The 21,446-nt window shown below is 28.8% G+C and overlaps 3 protein-coding genes across 5 annotated transcripts in view; 2 read left to right on the forward strand and 1 right to left on the reverse strand.

Moving 5' to 3' along the window:
* Window positions 1-2,316: 2,316 nt before the first annotated feature.
* Window positions 2,317-3,766, forward strand: LOC130674709 (protein ILRUN). Its single transcript, XM_057480120.1, has 3 exons — window positions 2,317-2,474; window positions 2,660-3,009; window positions 3,075-3,766. Exons 1-3 carry the CDS (start codon window positions 2,317-2,319, stop codon window positions 3,179-3,181), a joined length of 615 nt encoding a protein of 204 aa, XP_057336103.1. The 3' UTR covers window positions 3,182-3,766.
* Window positions 3,720-6,215, reverse strand: LOC130674708 (thymidylate synthase). The gene is made up of 4 exons (XM_057480119.1): window positions 5,949-6,215; window positions 5,599-5,862; window positions 4,140-4,402; window positions 3,720-4,050 (listed from the first exon to the last, which is right to left on the reverse strand). Exons 1-4 carry the CDS (start codon window positions 6,112-6,114, stop codon window positions 3,841-3,843), a joined length of 903 nt encoding a protein of 300 aa, XP_057336102.1. The 5' UTR covers window positions 6,115-6,215; the 3' UTR covers window positions 3,720-3,840.
* A 4,159-nt stretch (window positions 6,216-10,374) lies between these two features.
* LOC130674270 (exocyst complex component 1) overlaps window positions 10,375-21,446 on the forward strand; it is a 65,332-nt gene continuing 54,260 nt past the window's right edge. For all 3 annotated transcript variants that reach the window (XR_008991005.1, XM_057479547.1, XM_057479546.1), the window contains exons 1-2: window positions 10,375-11,014; window positions 13,155-14,807. Coding sequence is in view for 2 of the 3 variants with exons in the window: in XM_057479547.1 (XP_057335530.1) it covers window positions 10,567-11,014; window positions 13,155-14,807 (2,101 nt within the window). In the remaining variant the exon portion in view is untranslated. The remainder of the gene's footprint in view (window positions 11,015-13,154; window positions 14,808-21,446) is intronic.

The raw sequence follows: 21,446 nt of genomic DNA on the forward strand, positions 1-21,446 counted from the left end.
ATCCCTTAATTTCTGTGACCAGTGCATATATATATTAGACCGGTTCAAAAAAATCGACTATTTTTTTTTTTTTCAAAACCCGCAGTGAAATATCTTCCTAGTCATGAAAAAAGAAGCCTGTGAAAACGGGAGCTCTTAATATCAATTTTGAAATGTCGCTCATCGTAAATTTCTATTTTACGTTTAAATAACATGGAAAAAAAAATTTTCTAACTTTGGAATTTCACAACTCATTTAGGAATTAACATGTCGGGGTGAGAGATACATATTTTTGAAGGAAATTGAAAGCTCTAAATAAATTGTCTCTTATGTTTTTTCTCTAAGTCTACTCCTTTAAAAGTTATTCGAGTCTAAAGTTCAACATGTAATTAATTTAACCTTTTTTTCTTGATTTTTCTTAAATATTTCATAATTATTATTGAAAAAAAAAATTTCTCTTAAAATACTAAATTATCAAGTTTAACGTCGTTGACAAAGTAGATCTCAATTGTTCTACTATGAGGAATAAATGACTTTTCAATTTAAAAAATCTGAAATTAATTCTCTCTTTGAAGTTTAAAAAAAATTTGAATTGTATGTATACATAATTTTTCGGAAAAACGACCAACTGTGGTTTGTAGGAAATGTAGTGCACTTTTTTGTGCACTCGGCGCGATACCGAATTGGTCTGGGTTTGATTTCCAGTTCAGGCTATCTATATTTTTCTCAATATATCTATAAATTGTCTCATTGAGAAGGTTTGCATGTTTAGGTTTCCACTATATTTAAATGGTTTTTTTGTGCAAAAATTTGATATCATTATTTCAATAAATAAAAAAAGATTGTTCCTGAATAAGTGTCGTCTTTTCATCAAAATGTCATTGTTGGGTTATTGATATTTAATTGTTGTTAGTAGGATTTCATTGTTCATAGTTTTGATAGCTGAAGTAAAAATCGTAAATTTTATAAACTGAAAATAATCGTGTTAAACTTAAAGCTATTATCTATACCATTTAAAAATTGTAAAATAATTTTTTTCGAAGATGAGTTTTATTATTATACCACAATTTAAGATAAAAAGGTTAAATTGATTACATGTTGAACTTTAAACTCGAATAACTTTTAAAGGAGTAGACTTAGAGAAAAAACATAAGAGACAATTTATTTAGAGCGTTCAATTTCCTTTAAAAATATGTATCTCTCACCCCGACATGTTAATTCCAAAATGAGTTGTAAAATTCCAAAGTTGAAAATTTTTTTTTTCCATGTTATTTAAACGTAAAATAGAAATTTACGATGAGCGACCTTTCAAAATTGATAGTAAGAGCTCCCGTTTCCACAGGCTTCTTTTTTCATGACTAGGAAGATATTTCACTGCAGGTTTTGAAAAAAAAAAAAAAAAATAGTCGATTTTTTTGAACCAGTCTAATACATATATATATATATATATATATATATATATATATATATATATATATATATATATATATATATATATATATATATATATATATATATATATATGTATATATATATATATATATATTTCAAGTTTACTAATAAAGTAGAGGCCTCTGAGGCCACTGAGGACATAACAACACCAACTTTTTGTGATCCAGTTGATGTCAAGTAAGGGTTTATATTTCTGTCATCTTGCAGTCAAGTTGGCTATCGAGGTAGTGCAATTTAACTGGTAACCCTAACAGCCACTTTAGCTTGAAATTGACAGTAATTTGATTTGAAATTACCTGAAATCTGCTGCCCGAATTTACTGACAATTTGACAGCAAATGTTGAAAAGAAAAATTTGCGGTTAATTTTTCGTCAATTTAGAGGTAACTGAGTGTTGTACCTACTATATAGTCCATATCGTATGAATATATGTTAATCTGCCCCTATACAATGGTTGTACATTATACATACGTCGTGTCCAAATAATGACATTTGAAACAATTTGAAACCCGCAGACCCCACAAAATTTTTAATTCTCCAACGTAAACAAAAGCAACGTAAAATATAAAAGGAAAGAACTCAGTGTTTAAAAACAAAATACTGGCTATAATAAGTAGTGTATTCAAACGAAAGTAAAAAAAAATTGATTCTATATTTTTCAATTATATAGTAAAGAATTACAAACTTGATAACAGTAACAATAGAAATAAAATTTAATAGTTTTCGTTAATATTGTTTTCGATTTCATTTTTCTTTTGTTATTTATTAACTGCTTTTGTTATTTATTTATTTTCTAATTTTTTGTGTGCTATGGCGTATTAAGAAAAAGCAAATTTGAAGTGATTTTCAATAACACATACACAGAGCCTGTAATATAAATTTCATCATGGATTTGGATAATGATTTTGATCAACATTTATTGCAACAATTTAGTTGCATGGGTACAACAGACAAAGATGATTTGGTCAAACAACTTCAAAGGTTATTAGCAGGTAGTCAATTAAATGAAGCGACTGCTACTTTTTTTTTGGATATGAATAATTGGTAATTATTATATTTTTTTTTTTTACATCGATAATAATTTTATTAAATTGTCCTACATATTTTATCAATCAATAATTTTAAGAATAAACATATTTTCCTGAAGAAATAGTTTTAGGTTAGAAAAATGTTATCGAATATCATGTATCATTGATCAATTTCTATAGATAATAAAAATATTGTTCTAGGAATTTACAAGCAGCGATTTGCAGTTATTTTGATTTTGAGTCACCATTTAAACTTCCTAGTATGACTTTAGTGTGTGACTGTACAATCGGTGAAGGTGAATCAGTTTCGCCAAATACGAAATTTCAAAAATCATGGAGAGTGCAAAATTCAGGCAGTGAATCATGGCCAGAAGGAATTTCTCTTCAGTATACCGGAGGTGTTGTTATGGGAGATTGTACGAGAATTGAAGTGCCAGCACTCGAACCGAAAAAAGTCACGGAAATAAGTGTTATTTTAACAAGTCCAAATGAATTAGGGGTTTATCAAAGCAAATGGAGAATGATGACATCCACTGGATCCTATTTTGGAGGTGATTTGTTTATTTTAAATTTGTTATTTTGATTATCATATATATTCATTGATTGAAATTTTTAGATATCATTTGGGTTATCATTACTGTAAGTGAAGCTGGAACTCTTGCAGTCACACAACAACTTCATCAATTATCAACTTCACAATCCAATGATATTCAGATGTCTTAGCCTTTAGTATTAACTTGAGATCAATTATTTTATAAAATATATTAAGATAAAAAATATATGAAAGGTGAAAGTGAAAGAAATAACAACGAATTATTTATTTATTTGCTTTCTCAAAAAAATAACGTCATTGCTCATTTATTTCATAAACAATTTAATGAACTTTTAATTTATTAAATGCAGATAAAATTTGAAGATTTTTTATCGTTGAGAACTTTAATTCTTTCAATCAAAGAAAGTTTAGTTATATTTATCATCAAATTTATAATAAAAAGTTTTCGTGTAATTAACTTTTGAACAATAATCCTAAGTTTACTGCTCAATTTTTGAATGTTTCGATCCTGATTTCCTTTGTTTATGAATCAAAAAGTTATTAATACTATGTTTAATATAAAAATAAATTGTATAATTGATACACATATTAAAGTGGTTCCCACTTATTGTGGCCTATAAAAGCGTTTCAGCAGGGTTTCTAAATAACATTGCCGATTGGAACAAAAATGATTTAGAGAAATGGAAAAAACAAGTATACGGATGAGTCTTCAAAAACGGAACCTCACTTCTGCGTATTGATTTTTTTTTTTTTTTTACAACAGTAATTTGTATAAAATACTGAACCATTTTACTTTTCACGCTATTCTGAGTCATAAAAATAATTCATTTTAAACAGCCATTTTCATTGATACTTTTGGGTGTGGATTATAACCAATTAGTTCAAAATCGGATGCAATAAAATCATCGATTTCTCTGACATCTCTTGTAATTTTCAATTTTGGAAATGGCTTTGGTTTACGCTTACACTGAGTTTCTAAGGCATCAATATGATTTGAGTATACGTGACAATCGCCCATTGTATGAACGAACTCTCCGGGCTGTAAAAAATTTTTATTTAATGAATTGCAGAAATAATGAAAGGGTAGAAATGTGAAATAAAAATTTGGATTCATTTTTAATTAATTACTTTCAAATTCGTTATATGGGCTATCATATACGTTAAAAGTGAATACGATGCAATATTAAACGGTACTCCGAGCCCCATATCAGCACTGCGTTGATAAAGATGACAAGAAAGTTCGCCATTACTAACATAGAATTGGACAAGACAGTGACAAGGTGGTAATGCCATTTTCGGAATATCGATAGGATTCCATGCAGTCATTATCATTCGTCGATCGTTTGGATTAGTACGCAGTGTATCGATTACATTTTGAAGTTGATCTATACCTGAAGATAAATAAATAGGATATAAATTATTTTGTTTTAAGGAGACAATCGATATAGATTATAACATTCATTAAAAACTGCCATTGTTATTTAACACCTATCGGAATTTGCATCTTTTCTGATAAATTAACGATAGAATGATTTCTTATAAACTCGTTTGAGCGATCGAGGTATCATTAAATGATTTTAATGAAACCTAGCAGTTATTTTTTTAGCATTGAAAAATTGAATTTTTAGATACAGATAAAAAATAGAAACATATTCTCTAATTTTATTCCAATACATAAGGCAACTGAAATTATGCATAATAATTTTTTATTATGATTAAATTCGATAAGCCACAAAAATATCTTGAGATCACTATTCTAAGTACTTTATTAAAATAATCTAAAATTTATAACGAAAGATAAAACACTCTAATGCCCCTCAAAATTAAAAACAAAATTTAATTTACTTGTCTAGGTTCACGTTAAGATAAAGAGTTAAATTTTTTAGAATGTTTTTTTTTTTAAAGTATTCAGTACTGGTTGTCGGGTAGAAATTGAAATCATTCGTAAATAACTTAAGAGCATCTCATATCAAGTGGAAAAATGATGATTCACTGGCTCATTTTATAATTTTATTTTTTTCTAATCTTTAACCTGGAATTAGGACGGTAAACAATACTATATTTTAAAGTGATCATTAATAAAATTAAATTAAATCAAAATTGTTTCTAGAAGGCATTCGATTTCGATATACTAGTACTTTTATAGAAAAACAAGGCTTAAAATAAAAAAACTTAAATTTTGATACGAATCAAAAACTAGCATATTAATATTATCATACAAATCAACAATAGGGTAGTGGAATCTTTATATGAAATTACTTTATACTATTTATATTAAATTGCACTCCAACGTTCGAGAATTTGATAGTAATATTTTTTATGACCCTGAAGTTAGCTGACGTCTAATAATTTTTGGATTTTTTTTTAAACGATAAATTATAAAAAAAAAATATTTGAAAAAATTGCACCTGTAGTTTTTTAAATTTCCTACATGCGCATATTTTCAGTTTTTTTTTTTTTTTTTTTTTTATTTTATTTGTTGAAAAAAAAATCCGAAAATTACTAATTGTCTACTAACTTCAGGATCATCATTTTTTTCACTTGTTTTACTCAATTTTTTTTTATGAATAAAAAAAAAACTAATCACCTTTCCCAGTATAATCTGCGTGCATATTACTATACTCCGCTCCAAAATGTCTCCATTGAAATCCATAAATTGGTCCTAAATCACCTTCTTCTCTATCCTGAAATCCGTAAGTATCTAAAAATTCTCTTGAACTGTTTGCATCCCAAATATGAACACCTTTCTCAGAAAGCTTATGAGCATTTGTCGATCCACTAATGAACCACAGTAGTTCTTCAACTACACCTTTCCAGAATACTGATTTTGTAGTTAGTAACGGAAATGTACCTATTTAAGTAACAAAAAAAATTAAACAATGTATTTAAATAAAGATGGTTAAAAAAAAACAATAAATAATAGATCGATAATTTTACCATTTTTTAGGGAAAATCGCAATTGTGTTCCAAAAATTGAAAAAGTACCAACACCAGTACGATCATCTTTATTGGCTCCTTGTTTTCTTATTCGTTCAATTAAATTCAAGTACTGATATTCTTCATGATCATTAGTTACATTCGCTTCATTCATTGTTGACATCATATACTTGAGACTACAACAGGTGTATACCTAGGTATCGATAAATTTTTCGGTAACTCCATGTATAGTTGGCACGGAAAAAATTTGAGATTTTCTCCCACCATTATTCCTTCTCCCTCAGTTATGATATTCTGAAAAAGATATTAAGCGCATGCGCAAATCCAATTATTGTGGCAGAGGAAAAAAAATTTTGGTAGGGCAAAATCTCAAACTCTCTATGGGACACAATGTTATGTCCTGGGAGGTTACTAGGATCGGAGCTGACGCCACCTCCTGGACAGTGGGCAGTTCGTTGTCACGCGGGACAAATTTTGAATTTGAAAACCGTGATACATTTATTGTTGACTATGATGATGATGATTATGATTATTATTTAATGAGATAATGAAATTATGGATAAGGATAGACGTAATTGATAAAATAACTTTTATCTGAAGACTGAGTTTCATTATAAAGTGTAGATAAGATTTGATCAGTAATAACAGTTGTGCTCGTCAATAGTTCTCGGAGAGGAGTGAAGTTACATCAGCCCCTCTACTCTTCGACTTGTCCCACCATTCTCATACTCATACACATACTTATGCTATATATGTACTTATACATATCAACGTTCTTTCTAATTATATACTTATACATTTATACTTCCTACTAATACACGTACGAGATATGAGTTTACACATCTACGTTCCCTAATTATAAAAAGCGATTTAAAACGATTCGAAATAAAAAATTTTAAATACTTTTTAATGCTTCTGAATACCTTGAATACTTTTGAATCCCTCTTCTTATGGGCATTTAACATTGCAAATCTTTTTAAATCGCTTTTTTTAATCAGGGTTCTTTGTTTATCCATTCTATGATTTTACTTATTACTTATATCATTTATATTCCATTTTCCTGTACTTAAATACAATCTTTTAGTTAATTATTCTATATTTAATTATTCAATACGATTGACATTATTATTTATCATGAAACACCATTATAATTATTCTAATGCTATATTTCTATATTTCTATATTTCTATTAATTTATTTATTATACGAGTCACTCTTTATTTAATATGTATATTAGGGTGAGCCAAAAAAATCAACCTATCGAATTTACGTCTTAAAAAGGACCTATTTATCGAGAAAAACATTCTCCCATTGGGCAAAATTTTTAGCTCAATTTTAAAAGGTGGCGGTAGCCATTTAAAATTTCCCATTTAAATAACATGCAAAAAAATTTTTTTTGATTAAAAATATTATAACTTTTGAACCATGTGAGATAAAAATTCGGCTCTAGAATATTCTTGTATGGCATTAAATTTCTTTAAAAAAAGTCTTGGGAGTCGAATTTGTAAACTTGATATTTCGTATACTAACTGACCATCAAAGTCTAGAGTAAACAGAATCATACAAATTTAAGGCTTTATTATTAAAAATATCAATACTACGAGAAAATTTGTTCTACATGTAATGCAATGAAATCACCAACAATATCCACGTTGCAACAAATAATATTTTGTTATCGATCACAATAAAAGAAAAGTATTTGGAAAATCCAAATAAAACCTTAAATTTGTATGATTCTGTTTACTCTAGACTTTGATAGCCTGTTAGTATACGAAATATCAAGTTTACAAATTCAACTCCCAGGACTTTCTTTTAAGAAATTTAATGCCCTATAAGAATATTCTAGAGCCGAATTTTTGTCTCACATGGTTCAAAAGTTATAATATTTTTAATAAAAAAAAATTTTTCTGCATGTTATTTAAATGGGAAATTTCAAATGGCTACCGACACCTTTTAAAATTGAGCTAAAAATTTTGCCCAATAGGAGAATTTTTTTCTCGATATATAGGTCCTTTTTAAGACGTAAATTCAATGGGTTGGTTTTTTTGGCTCACCCTAATGTATATATATTAACAATAACAGTTGAGTTCGTGTGATATGGTTTTCAGTTATAAGTAACATTTGTTTATTAAATATATCTTTTTCTTATTTGTTTATAGAGTATGCGTTTGTTTATAACCATATTTACTGTTAACTATAGAACAAGGGCCTATTCATGATTTTATGCGTGTGTTTTGTTTAGGTTTTAAGTATTGGGTGACAGGAAACGTTCCAAGACCACTCAAACTGTATTTATATTTCTCTGAATACAAAATAAAGATTTATCTATCTATTTATTTAAACTTTTTTGTAATAAAATATAGAATTTAATGATTATGTGCCACGACGATTTATTATTTAAATAATTGACTAAATATTGATAAGACGCAATAAGTGTTGTAAGATATTAATATATAATTTCAAATGAAATTTAAATGCGCGCCTATTTATGGATCTCAAGTTCACTAATTAATTAACAGGGAGAGGCACCTGAGGCTACTGAGGACATAACATTGTATTATAATACAATGTTATGTCCTCAGTAGCCTCAGGTGCCTCTCCCTGTTAATTAATTAGTGAACTTGAGATCCATAAATAGGCGCGCATTTAAATTTCATTTGAAATTATATATTAATATCTTACAACACTTATTGCGTCTTATCAATATTTAGTCAATTATTTAAATAATAAATCGTCGTGGCACATAATCATTCAATTCTATATTTTATTACAAGAAAGTTTAAATAAATAGATAGATAAATCTTTATTTCGTATTCAGAGAAATATAAATACAGTTTAAGTGGTCTTGGAACGTTTCCTGTTACCCGCGATATTTAAACCCTAAACAAAACACGTGCATAAAAAAAAGGCCATTCGGCAGCCGAAATGGAAGGTAGATTTTCCAATTAATCTACACTCATTGTCATTAATGCCTGGTCCCCTGTATGGCTAAGATTCCATAGTCTGGGGGACCAGGCATTAATAACAACGAGTGTACATAAATTTATAGTCGGAATCTACGTAAGCATTGGCACAGTCCTGTAGCTGCTGTCATACCTTTTAGGCCGATTTCCTCGAGTTCATGGTGGCGTCATCTATCATTTTGAACAAAACTATATATACCATTGATGCAAATGGCTACTCATTATATCAAATTTTGTTTTTCGAATTACAATTCATTTATTCCGTTAAATTGATTTCAAATATTTTTTCAAATATTCTATATAATGATTAGAACATCGGAAACTATGAAATTCAAGTGCAAATACAAATATAAACTTACTTAGGACAATTGTATCGAAAAGTCGAATACAAAACGTGTCGGCCATCATGGATTTCAATTCTAGTGATAAAAAAAGACAAAATTTTTATTTGTTGTAATTTTTGAAAATTAATTATTGCGGTCTACAGTTTCATAGCTTCCGATATAGAGCATAAAATTCGCTTTATATTAAGTTGTGTATTTCTTGACTCACAGGCCTATTCAGAAAGTAATTAGAAAAATAAAATTATCTAGGGAAAAATCTAGGGGAATATTTTACTACGGCCCAGCTTTAAATTGGCTTCAGAATACGGCAGTAGCTTGAAGTTAACTTGTGGTTAAGGTGGCTATCAGGGTGAGCAATTATCTTTAAGGCTGGGCCGCACCTAACGAAGTCCTGAATTTAAGAATTCTAATTATTTATTTAATAATTATCATAACAGCAATTTTATTAGCTTCCGACTGAAAGCAGAAGACGAACTTCCTCGGAAGATTTTCATCATCCGAGTCCCATAAATATTCAAAAAGTAATTAGAATTCTTAAATTCAGGATTTCGTTAGGTGCGGCCCACCCTTAAAGTTAGGCTATCAGGATACCCTCATAGCCACTTTAGCTTGAAATTGACAGTAATTTGATGTTGAAATTATTTGAAATCTGCTGCCCGAATTTGCCGACAATTTGACAGCAAAAGTTGAAGAGAAAAATTTGCGGTTAATTTTTCTTCAATTTAGAGGTAACTTTTTACGATAAAAAAAAAGTCGGCAATGTTCTTTATTACTATTTCAGAAGGTAAGCAAATTTATACATAAAAATGTGTACAATTTGAGGGTAAAAAACTATTTTACAATTTTTCAAGTCAAATTAACAATAAATTGACATAAAATTTACCAGAAAATTGACGATAAATTTTTTCTAGTCAACTTTTGAAGTAAATTTGCATTCTAATTCGGGTAATAAATTTACGTCAAATTAAATAGCATGTTGCATGTAAATTGTCGTAAAAAACGGAAAAGTCCGAAGTTGACGGAAATTTGACGAAAAATTCAAGGAAACTTTTGTAAAGTAAACTTTTGCTAAAGCAAACTGTGCTATTAGGGTGCATAGGATTTTGAGGCGTTACTAGCATTGTGAACGCTTAGTGGAAAGTGGAACGCACCCACTGAAACATGATTACATTAGTGAAACGACTACTTTTACCAATACTTTTGAATAAATCCATTATTATTTACTATTTACTATTTCAGTGCCTCTAAAAATATTTTGGATACCTAATTTATATTTCTTTAATTTATCTGTTTTTAATTTTTGAATGAAAAATGGCTGCAATACGTCATACATTGCAACGCGAAATATTTACACCAAGTGATGAAAAATTGTTAAGTGTTTGTTTTGTCAGTAAAACATATAAAAAAAAGAAAACAAGTTTCTTATGCTTGACAACTACAACAGATGTACCAGAGACATTCATTATATACCAAATAAAAAAAAATGATAAAAATACATTTAAAAAGAAACAGTCTTGGTTACTTACGGATATACAAGTTGTTGATGGAGTTAAAGCTGATTCTATGGATATTGAGTTACATATAGATAAAATTTATAGATGGACTGTCGCTACGTCACAAGAATGTCGAACATTTGTCAGTAATTTATATACTTTCTCATGCGGCTTACCTCAACGACCACAATTTAAAAATATTCCACAAAAATGGTTGATTGATCCCACAACTCTTACGGAAAATGACAGCATAATATTGACTCCAGGTTGTGGAAGCAGCAGACACTCGAAAATGTTTTTATTTTTAATTAAACAAATTAAGTATTAATATAAAAAAAAAACTAAAAAATGTTTATGAATGACTTGCACAAATTTTTATGTGCATGTTCGAATTTGTTTTTTTTTGTTTATGTCATTTTGTTATAAAATTAAAAAAATTGTCGGTCGTCTGCTATTTTCTGTATCATGTACTTCATTGACATCATGTTATTTATTGTATATATTAGACTTTCAAATGAGGGGACTATTTTTTTTTTTATGAACATTGAAAAATCGAAAGGGTATCTTAAAATATGGTGACAGTTAAAATTTGGGCTCTTAATATTGATATTTAGAGGTGGCTATTGATAATTTTCGATTTTTCATTTAGTAACTTGGTAAAAAATACATAACTTCCAAAAAAATCAAGATACAAAAAATCTCTTTCCAAACATTTTGTAGCAAATTTACTGATCTATAAAGAAGGTCTTTTGTGATTTTTGCATAAATTCAACCATTCACAAGACATCCGACGTCAAAGTTTGATACAATTCGAAGTACTTGTTTTTGCTCGTTCTGTATTTTATACCATGTCAACTAATGAGAATTCATAAATTCTCAATACAGTTTTTTTTGTAGAAAATTGAATGTTCTACAAAAAAAGTCTCTTATTATTTTTTGATAAATCCATCTGTTCAAAAGTTATTGGAGCTTGAAGTCAAGTTACAGTAAATTTCGAGATCTTATTACTTTTTCGGCGAAACTATCGGACTTATCATAAAATGTCATAAGATCTTTTTTGTAGACAATTTTATTTCCTACAAATTATCTCTGATAAAATTTTTTTAAATTCTGAATTCTATTCTAGTTATTTCCATTTTAATGCCAAGCTCTTAAAATCGATCAGAACACTATTTTTTTGGGAGCTTGGCATTAAAATTTGAGCTCTTATATTGATTTTAGGAGTTGGCTATATATAATTTTCGATTTTTCGTTTAGTTACATGGTTAAAAATTCATAACTTCCGAACAAATCTAGATGCGGAAAATCTCTCTCAGAGATTTTGTAGCAAATTTACTAATTTACAAAAGAGGTTTCTTATAGTTTTTTCATATATTCAACTATTCATAAGATATCCAACGTCAAAGTATGATACAATTCAAGGAACTTGTTTTTGCTCATTCTGAATTTTATAACATGTCAACTAATAAGAATTCCGAAATTCTCAATACAGCTTTTTGTAGGAAATTCAATGCTTTACAAAAAAGGTCTGATTTAAAGTTTTCGCAAATTTAACCATTTCGAAGATATTCACATTCAAAAATCACACTGTCTGAAAATCATGACATTTCTCAGTTTTGAATATTATTAAATTTTCTTATCGCTTCAAAATTAACATTGTCATTCTTCGAAGCTCACGTTGTTGAAAATATAGTACAGAATAATTTTTGTCAACTCCAAAGGTTCAAATATTTTATTTCTCAATCTCAATCTTAATTTAATAATGTCTTTTCCCATCGTTAATCAACATTAATTTAATCGATTTAATTTTCATTTTAATGTCGAGCTCTTAAAATCGATCAGAATACTACTTTTTGAGGAGCTTGACATTAAAATGAAAATAACTAGAAAGCGAAATTCGAAAAAACTTTACTAGAAATAATTTGTAGGGAATAAAATTGTCTCCAAAAAAGTCTCTATAAAATTTTGTGATAAGTCTGATAGTTTCACTAGAAAAGTAAAAAGATCTCAAAATTTATTATAACTTGACTTCGAGCTCCAATAACTTTTGAACAAATAAATTAATCAAAAAATGATGAGAGATTTATTTTGTAGAACGTTTAATTTCCTACAAAAATATATCTTGACCTTATCTGTACAATGAGCTATTGCCGAGGCATAAAATTCCAAACTTCAAAATTTTCTTTCCCATGTTATTTAAATGGGAAATCAAAAATTACGAAGCGGCACGTTTTAATATTAATATTAAAAGCTCAAACTTTACCAGAATTTTTTTTTCATCATCTTGAACAATATTTTCACGGTAACGGAAGAAAAAAATTAGTTCTTTTTTTTTGACCCACCCTAATATATATATCTATATATATATATATATATAACATTGTCAACATATGTTTTCTTTTATAGATTTGTTGACACCAGTAATATCATCAGACTATCAGCCAATAACCGATAAAGAGGCAACAGATCTTGAGAATTTAATATTAAATTGTTCTTACGCAATATCTAATGCTGAGTTATTTATGGAAAGTCTCTCGAAAGATTTATCAATTTTAGATGGCGAAAATGTTCAGTCAGTTTTAGCATCAGAGCCTCAAGTAATTCAACTTATGAATGGAATTGAAGCAGCAATCGTTGAAGCTTCAGTTGTAGAAGCACGGCTAACATTATATGATGAAGCTTTAGGACGAATTCGTGAAGTTATGGCTCGAGTTGGACAAAAGAATCAAGCCATTCACACTGCAAATCGCAATGCGAGATTATTATTAGAGCATTTAGACACAATTATAACGCAATTAGACGTATCAAATCATCATCAAAAAATAATTAATGAATCTGAACTTCCGGGTGGTAGAGCTGAACTTGTATTAGCTGGACATGCAGTTTTAAAAGCTGTTTCAGTATCATTACCTACAGGTCTTGATAAATTAAGTGCAGTTAATGAACAAAAACGTCGATTAGATAAATTGAAAGTTAAATTTTCGTTATTAGTTGCTCGGCACCTCAATAATTTATTTATTCACTTAGGTAATGATATTGGTGAAACATCATCTGCTTTAAATTTAATTTTACCAATGCATTCATCAGTGCACCGTGAATTAGAACCATACACTGATCTGATGCAACTACTCCGCGCATTAGATTACAAAACATTTTCTCAGTTAATCAAAGTTTACACTAATACCATGAGTAAACTATATCAAAGAGATTTAAAAATATTTTTTGAAGAAGCTAAAACATGTTTAATTAATTCACGGCCACACTTCAGCTCATCTAAACCAAGTGGTCAAAAAAAAGATGATGATTTATTCACAGCGGCACCAATATGTTTATTGAGTAACGAAATATGGACATCACATAATGATGGCATTATATTAGATTCGATCTTAGATCGCGTACTATCACAATTACAACCAATCAGTTTAGCTGAACAAGCATTCTGTGTGACATTCTTTCAACTAGATTCTGTACTATCACCATCTAAAACTAGTGAGAACGAAGATAGTACGATTGTTATCGGTGATAATATAAGTAATGGGGCGACAAGTCCTGAATCAGTTTCATCAACAGTAAGCAAAAAATTAGAAAGACAAGTTAATGAAGAAGTTCGTGCCACAATGGGTGCTATTTTCCCGTCTTTAGAAATAGAATTGAATAATTTTATATTATTTTTAGATAAAATTGATAGTTTTTGGTGTATGTATTTGTTAGTACGATTGTCTCAACACGTAATGTCAGCACAAGATACGGGATCGTTCTTATCAATGACATTTGCATCAGCTTTAGTTCAAGTAAAAAGATCATTTGATAAATTTATGCAATTACAACAGCAATCTATTTTAAAAGATACTAAGGTTAATCGGCGTAATAAATGTGGAATTTTGCCTTATATAGCTAATTTTGGTTTGTTTGCTCGAATAACTGATAAAATATTCAAAAATTCTGATCGTAAAGTGGACTTAGAAAAATGGTATACAAAATTAGTAGGAACCATGTTTGAAGCTATCAATATTCACAGTAGTGAACATCATAAAACACCTCAAGAAGTTGTAAAAATGGGTATAGAATTTGTTTTTTTAAATATTGTATGAAAAATTTACGTTAATTTGCGATTAGTTACTTATATCAGATAACAAAAGGATATATCTACGTTGCGATGGTACAAAAAATCAACATATTTTTTTTCAATCTAATGTAGAAATTTTTAATTTACGCGCGTATTTTTTTTTTTTTATTAAGCTTTAAACCATGAAACTCGATGATATTTCTTCAACTAACTTATTAGTCCAGTAAAATAAATCTAAATTTTCGTACTTAGCTTAAATAATTCCGGACAAGATAAATTTAGAATTTTTACCTTCCTCTAATATAAATTGAAAATTTTTCAATGGAATGGAAAGTTAATGAGTTAAGTTCGAATTTTCACAATCGAGTTTTCAACAGATGAGAACGTTTAGAAGTCCTAAAGTGTAATTCCGACTAATTTTATGATTATGACCGAGTGTCGAAATGTGGGTATGTATGTGCGTACGTACATAAGCATTCTATAACTTTTGAACGGATAAGCTGATTTAGACATTCGATGTGGATTAATAACACTCGAGTTTTATGAGAAATAAAATCAAAATTGCTAAAATTTCTTAAATTGATTAATTCTAAAATTTTATTAGCGGCAAATCTTGAAAAAATTTACGTCAGATGTAGCATTGAGTGACAATTTATTCGAAAGATTTCGATCTTGGAAACTTTAAAAAGCAATTTACCATATTTTTCTTGGATAACTTGAAAATTTAATTTACTAAATATTTAAAAAATTATATCATATTTTCTCCTTAACAGTCTTTTACGATCGTCTCATAATTTATTGTGACCAGTTCGGTAATTTAGAAAATATCGTTAACGACAATTTATAAAAATGACTGTTTTAAATTTTTCTCACCAGGGAACATTCCTAGGCGTCTCCCACCGATTTTAATATAACTGAGATATGTTATTCTTCGTCGAAATTTGAGAGATACGTATTTTTTTTTATCGGCGGAGAAACATATCTAATGGGTGAAATCACTCGTCAAAGTTTTGGCTCCAAGAGGGTGTTTTGCAAATTTTGCATACTTGCAGTTTGAATAATGAAATGGGATCAATGGCATCATTTTCTGAGTAAAAAATGATGAAATGTGCCATTGGTGTTATAATAAAAAAATAAATAGAACATAAGTTATAAGGGTTGAAATTCACAAAACATTTATTAAAAAAAAAACTATCCAATGGATTTGAACGAAATTAACGACAATCGAAAGACAAAAAAAAAGTAGTGGAAACGTCTTTTTGGGTTTTTCTGAAAAATCAAGTTTAAAGGGTGAACAACCCCTAAGTCCATTTACGTTGACCAACAAAAAAACATCCATATTTTTATTAGCTTTAGTTTCAATTCGTCGAAAATTATTTTTTCATACATTTTTGCAGTGATGGCATCATAATAGTATTATTTTTTAATATTTTACTTAAATTTTCATTTTAAATTCCAGACTTGATTGTTTGCATCAGAATGTCAAGTATTGTAAATATTAACATATCTTAAATTTAAGGTGCATTTATTTTTTTTTTTTTGCAGTGGACCAAATAGCTTCTTACTAACACTTTTAAAAAAACATTCGAGTATGTTTTTAATATTTATATATATATATATATATATATATATATATATATATATATATATATATATATATATATATATATATGAGTCAGTAAAGTGAAAAACATCATTATATATATAAATACATTTTTTTGAAAATAGTTCAGTTACTGCAATGTACTTCATTCTTCACGATTGAGTGTTATAATCTTGTAATTTTTTAAAATGAATAATTTGACATTATGCGACAACTTCTATTTTGTGTATTGAGAAAAATAAAAGTCAATCCTATAAATGTTGTAAACTACTTTTAACAACATTTCAAGCCATAATTTTTCCGAAATCGCCTGTAAATAATGAAGAAATACAAATAAAGGAAAGTTTCCAAAATATTTCACGCAATGCTATGAATACTCCGGAGTCGAAATGATCGAAGAATATTCTTTACATTTTCAAGAACCATTCAAAGATTTGGACAATGGAAGTTGTGGAAAAGAATGTGTGGGCAAATGCACTAGTAAATCGGGAAACACCTTCCGACGAATGCACTAGTAATGATGAAGATTTATCTTATGAATATAAATTGAGAGCTGTTGACTATTGGCGTAGCGGAAAAAAAAATTAAGTACAGAGAGTCAGACAAAAATTTAAAAGAGTGCAGTCTGTGTGTCAGTTACGATAGTGAGCGCATACTTTGAATCAAGGAGGGAGTAATAGAGAAAAATTAGCCAGAATATTACTAGTGCGTTCGTCGGAAGGTGTTTCTCGATTCACTAGTGCATTCGCCCACACTTTGTCTTCCACAACTTCCATTGTTCAATCTTTGAATGGTTCTTGAAAATGTAAAGAATTTCCTTCGATCATTTCGACTTCAGAGTATTCATTCATAGCATTGCGTCAAATATTTTGGAAACTTTCCTTTATTTGTATTTCTTTATTATTTATAGGTGATTTCGGAATATTTATGGCTTGAAATGTTGTTAAGAGTAGCATTATAAGATTTATAGAATTAACTTTCATTTTTTTCAATACACAAAATAGAAGTTGTCGCATAATGTTAAATTATTCCCTTGAAAAAATTACAAGATTGTAACACTCAATCGTGAAGAATGAAGTACATCGCAGTAACTGAACTATTTCCTAAAAGATGTGCTTATATATGGGGCATTCCACGCCAAATCGGTCGGTTTCAAAAATTGTTTTTTTTCCGATTTTCTCAATTTTTTAGTATTTTTTAGTATCCCTCGAAAGAGGCGTCCTGGTAAATTTTGAGATTTTTCTGAACAATGGTTCAAAAAATTTCGAATTAAAAAAAAAAACCGCTCTTTTTATGGTTTTTTTATCATAACTTTCGTAATAATGGTCGAAATTGAATGGTTTTTTTTTTCAAAATTTTCGTTTTTAGATAGCCTTTACAGCGAAAAATACAAAAAAATATACAAAATACGACGTCACAGTTATGACTTATGTATTACGTACGTTGGACATAGAATCTACATCACATTGTTATGTAGTAATAAAGTCATTATCCGTATATCATAATGACGTAATTTTTAAATCATACATTTATGTCCGTAGCAAAGTCACGGTTATACGTAATATAGATGTCACTCTTAAATCATATCTTTACATCAGTGACAAGTCAGTATTTTACGCAATGCTGATGTCATTTCCGAGTCATAGTTTTTTATCATCTATTTATTGAAATAAAACAGTCATAGAATGAATTTTCAAATATGTGTAAATGTGTAAAAATAACAACTAAACGTCGAACATTTTTGGGGTCAAAGTAATCGATAAACTCGATAATAGATCATTCAGACGTTTTAGATTAGAACATTAGCGTGAGCACAAAAAAATTAACTTTATTTTTTTAAATGATATATCGAAAATATCATTCAGGACGACAAAGAAAATGTAACGACAGTTTGAACTCTTTTGCTATTATGATTTTAAAGTTTAGTATCACAATTTTTCAATCGATTAAATTTCATACGATTTTGTGCAGTTATTTAATGTTTCGTAAAATTTTATATAAGATTTTTTTAATTTCACATCACAACAAAAAATAAAAAAATTAGATGAAACTTAACGAAATTTCATACAATTATCATCGAGGCCGACAAATATTGCTTCTATGAAATTTCATAAAAGTTCATAGAGTTTTTTAAATTTTGTAAAAATCTATCACGAAAACTTATTAACTCTGTCTTTTCCGGCATTTCACTCTAAATACATCAATTAAGCACGAGATTTGAACTCTCATGATGTGGACCAGTGAGCAACGTTCAGGACTACCAGCCAAGAGTAGCCGTGTTCGAACCCAGCTGACGCCCAGGATTTTTTCATCATTTAACGTTATCTAATCTTGTTTCAGAATTCACAATGCGTTCGCGCGGTAATAATCAAATCAAAAATTCGGTATTTCATTTTATTTTTTTCTTTTTCAAAATATTTTTTCCGAATTGATAATTTTGACATCACCCATATGTCATATTGACGTCATAGAAGGTCACACAGACATCACATTTACATCATGCATACGTCATTAGTTTTACATCATAATCTTACGTAAAAAAGTTTGAAATAATGAGTCACACCCGACTCATTCGTGACTTATATCTTACGAAAATGATGACATAGCGTAACGTCACTCTGACGTCAATGTGTTTACTGGGTAAGGAGTACTCTAGTTCATAAAACAATCGTTGATGTAAAATTTTTAAAAGAACACGGAAATAATTAAAAACGTTTGTAATACAGTTTCGTCGCTTTTTCGAATAATTATATGAAATTTTTGAGCTCCTGTTATGGTCTTAGCTCTATTGTAAAGCAAATCTAATGTTTCTTTTGCTTCGAAATAGTTGTTTCTCAATAAATAAAAACATTTATTATAACTGCTCATAAATAGCATTGACTTTTACTTACTGCTTTTAAATCCTTACTCAGAACAAAAAAATATCAAAATCAATTTATACTGCGTAAGAAAAACAAGTGTACAGTGTCAAAAATCGGTACTGATAATAATTTATAGCGGAAAAATAATTTTTTCAAGTTTCAAAAATCGAAAAAAAAATAGTAATTATGGAAGACCCACTACCAGACTGGGCTTGAATAATGCAGAATGGATAAAAGTTTAAGATAGAAAATTTTCAAGAAAATCGAAGGATACACACAGTTTTATTAACACGATTGAAAACTTAAAATTCAAAAATCTCGATTAATAACATTTCGTATATTTATTATGTATTTTTTGCTGTAAAGGCCATCTAATACGAAAATTGTGTAAAAGAAACCTATGAATTTCGACCATTATTACAAAAGTTATGGTCAAAAAACCATAAAAAGAGCGGATTTTTTAAAAATTCGATATTTTTTGAACCATTGATAAAAAAAATCCAAAAATTTACCAGAAAGCCTCTTTTGAGGGGTGCTGAAAAATACCAAAAAATTGAGAAAATCGGAAAAAAAATTTTTTGAAACCATCCGATTTGGCGTGAAATGCCCCATACATAATAATGTTCTTCACTGTGCTACCTCATATATATTAAAAATATACTCAACTGTTTTTTTTTTAAGAGGGTCAGTAAGAAGCTATTTGGACCACTGCAAAAAAAAAAAATAAATGTACCTTAAATTTAAGATATGTTAATATTTACAATACTTGTCATCCTGATGCAAACAATCAAGTCTGGAATTTAAAATGAAAATGTAAGTAAAATATTAAAAAATAATACTATTATGATGCCATCACTGCAAAAATGTATGAAAAAATAATTTTCGACGAATTGAAACTAAAGCTAATAAAAATATGGATGTTTTTTTGTTGGTCATCGTAAATGGACTTAGGGGTTGTTCACCCTTTAAACTTGATTTTTCAGAAAAACCCGAAAAGTCGTTTCCTCTACTTTTTTTTTGTCTTTCGATTGTCGTTAATTTCGTTCAAATCCATTGGATAGTTTTTTTTTATAAATGTTTTGTGAATTTCAACTCTTATAACTTATGTTCTATTTATTTTTTTATTTTAACATCAATGGCACATTTCATCATTTTTTACTCAGAAAATGATGCCATTGATCCCATTTCATTATAAAAACTGCGAGTATGCAAAGATTTCACTCCTTAGATTTTTTTTTTCCGTCGATAAAAAAAATACGTATCTCTCAAATTTCGACGAAGAATAACGTATCTCAGTTATATCAAAATCGGAGGGAGATGCCTGGGAATGTTTCCTTGTCAGATATTTCATATCTTGACGGTCTGATCTTTTTCAAAACTCACTGACCTCTTCATCTCAACGTTCACATTTGTTTTGATTTAATCTATTTGTTTCATTGAGAAAATTAGCCCATTGAAATAACGGTTTTTTAAAAAAGACATCCAACGCGTATCGCTTTAGCAAAACTCAATTGCGAAGCAAACAGATGTGTTATGCTAACGCTTACTGGGTCCCAGCTGATTCACTCATGATGTTGGTAAACACAATAACTTGAAAAATACACAACCGATTGATCGATTTCATTTTTTATTACATTTGAATTCTAAAATAGAAGAACCCTTTTGAAAATAAATACCCACATCTTTTTGCTTTGATTATAATTAGTGAAAACTTAACACTGGCAATACACAAAAAAATTTTGCTGACATTTTTTCGATCATTGAAGCCCCGTGACTTTTTTCCAGTTTTTTTGACGCACATAATTCTTCGGTACTTTGCTTGTAGAGAATTAACTTTTCTACAAAAGTATACTGGTGGAAGTTGAAAAAATTTTTTTCACAGTCTTAATAACGAAGAACTAAAATGAAAAATTTTCACGTGTACTTTAACAGAGAAAGGAGAGATCTTTGTGATAGCTGAATTTTATATACACTGGTTACAAAAATTAAGGGATAGAAAAAAAATTCGAAATTTTTGGGTGATTTTCAACATGCTGTAACTCGGTAAAAAATGGTCGTAGATGAAAAAAAATAAAAAAAAGCAAATTGTAGCCTTGAGTTTCTAGTTTTCAGATTTGGACCTCAAATTTTTTTATCATGCACGGTTCGGGAGTAATCATAAGAAAACC

The sequence above is a fragment of the Microplitis mediator genome, chromosome 9 (genome assembly GCF_029852145.1).
Source record: "Microplitis mediator isolate UGA2020A chromosome 9, iyMicMedi2.1, whole genome shotgun sequence".
Taxonomy (NCBI): domain Eukaryota; kingdom Metazoa; phylum Arthropoda; class Insecta; order Hymenoptera; family Braconidae; genus Microplitis; species Microplitis mediator.

What these genes read in the sequence shown, in the direction of transcription:
- LOC130674709 (XM_057480120.1), top strand. Translation starts at nt 2,317, where the DNA reads ATGGATTTGGATAATGATTTTGATCAACATTTATTGCAACAATTTAGT. An exon ending in TTTTTGGATATGAATAATTG is followed by an intron (nt 2,475 to 2,659) that starts GTAATTATTATA and finishes ATATTGTTCTAG; the next exon opens with GAATTTACAAGCAGCGATTT. An exon ending in CACTGGATCCTATTTTGGAG is followed by an intron (nt 3,010 to 3,074) that starts GTGATTTGTTTA and finishes TGAAATTTTTAG; the next exon opens with ATATCATTTGGGTTATCATT.
- LOC130674708 (XM_057480119.1), bottom strand. Translation starts at nt 6,114, where the DNA reads ATGATGTCAACAATGAATGAAGCGAATGTAACTAATGATCATGAAGAA. An exon ending in GCGATTTTCCCTAAAAAATG is followed by an intron (nt 5,863 to 5,948) that starts GTAAAATTATCG and finishes TTACTTAAATAG; the next exon opens with GTACATTTCCGTTACTAACT. An exon ending in CCCATATAACGAATTTGAAA is followed by an intron (nt 4,051 to 4,139) that starts GTAATTAATTAA and finishes AATTTTTTACAG; the next exon opens with CCCGGAGAGTTCGTTCATAC.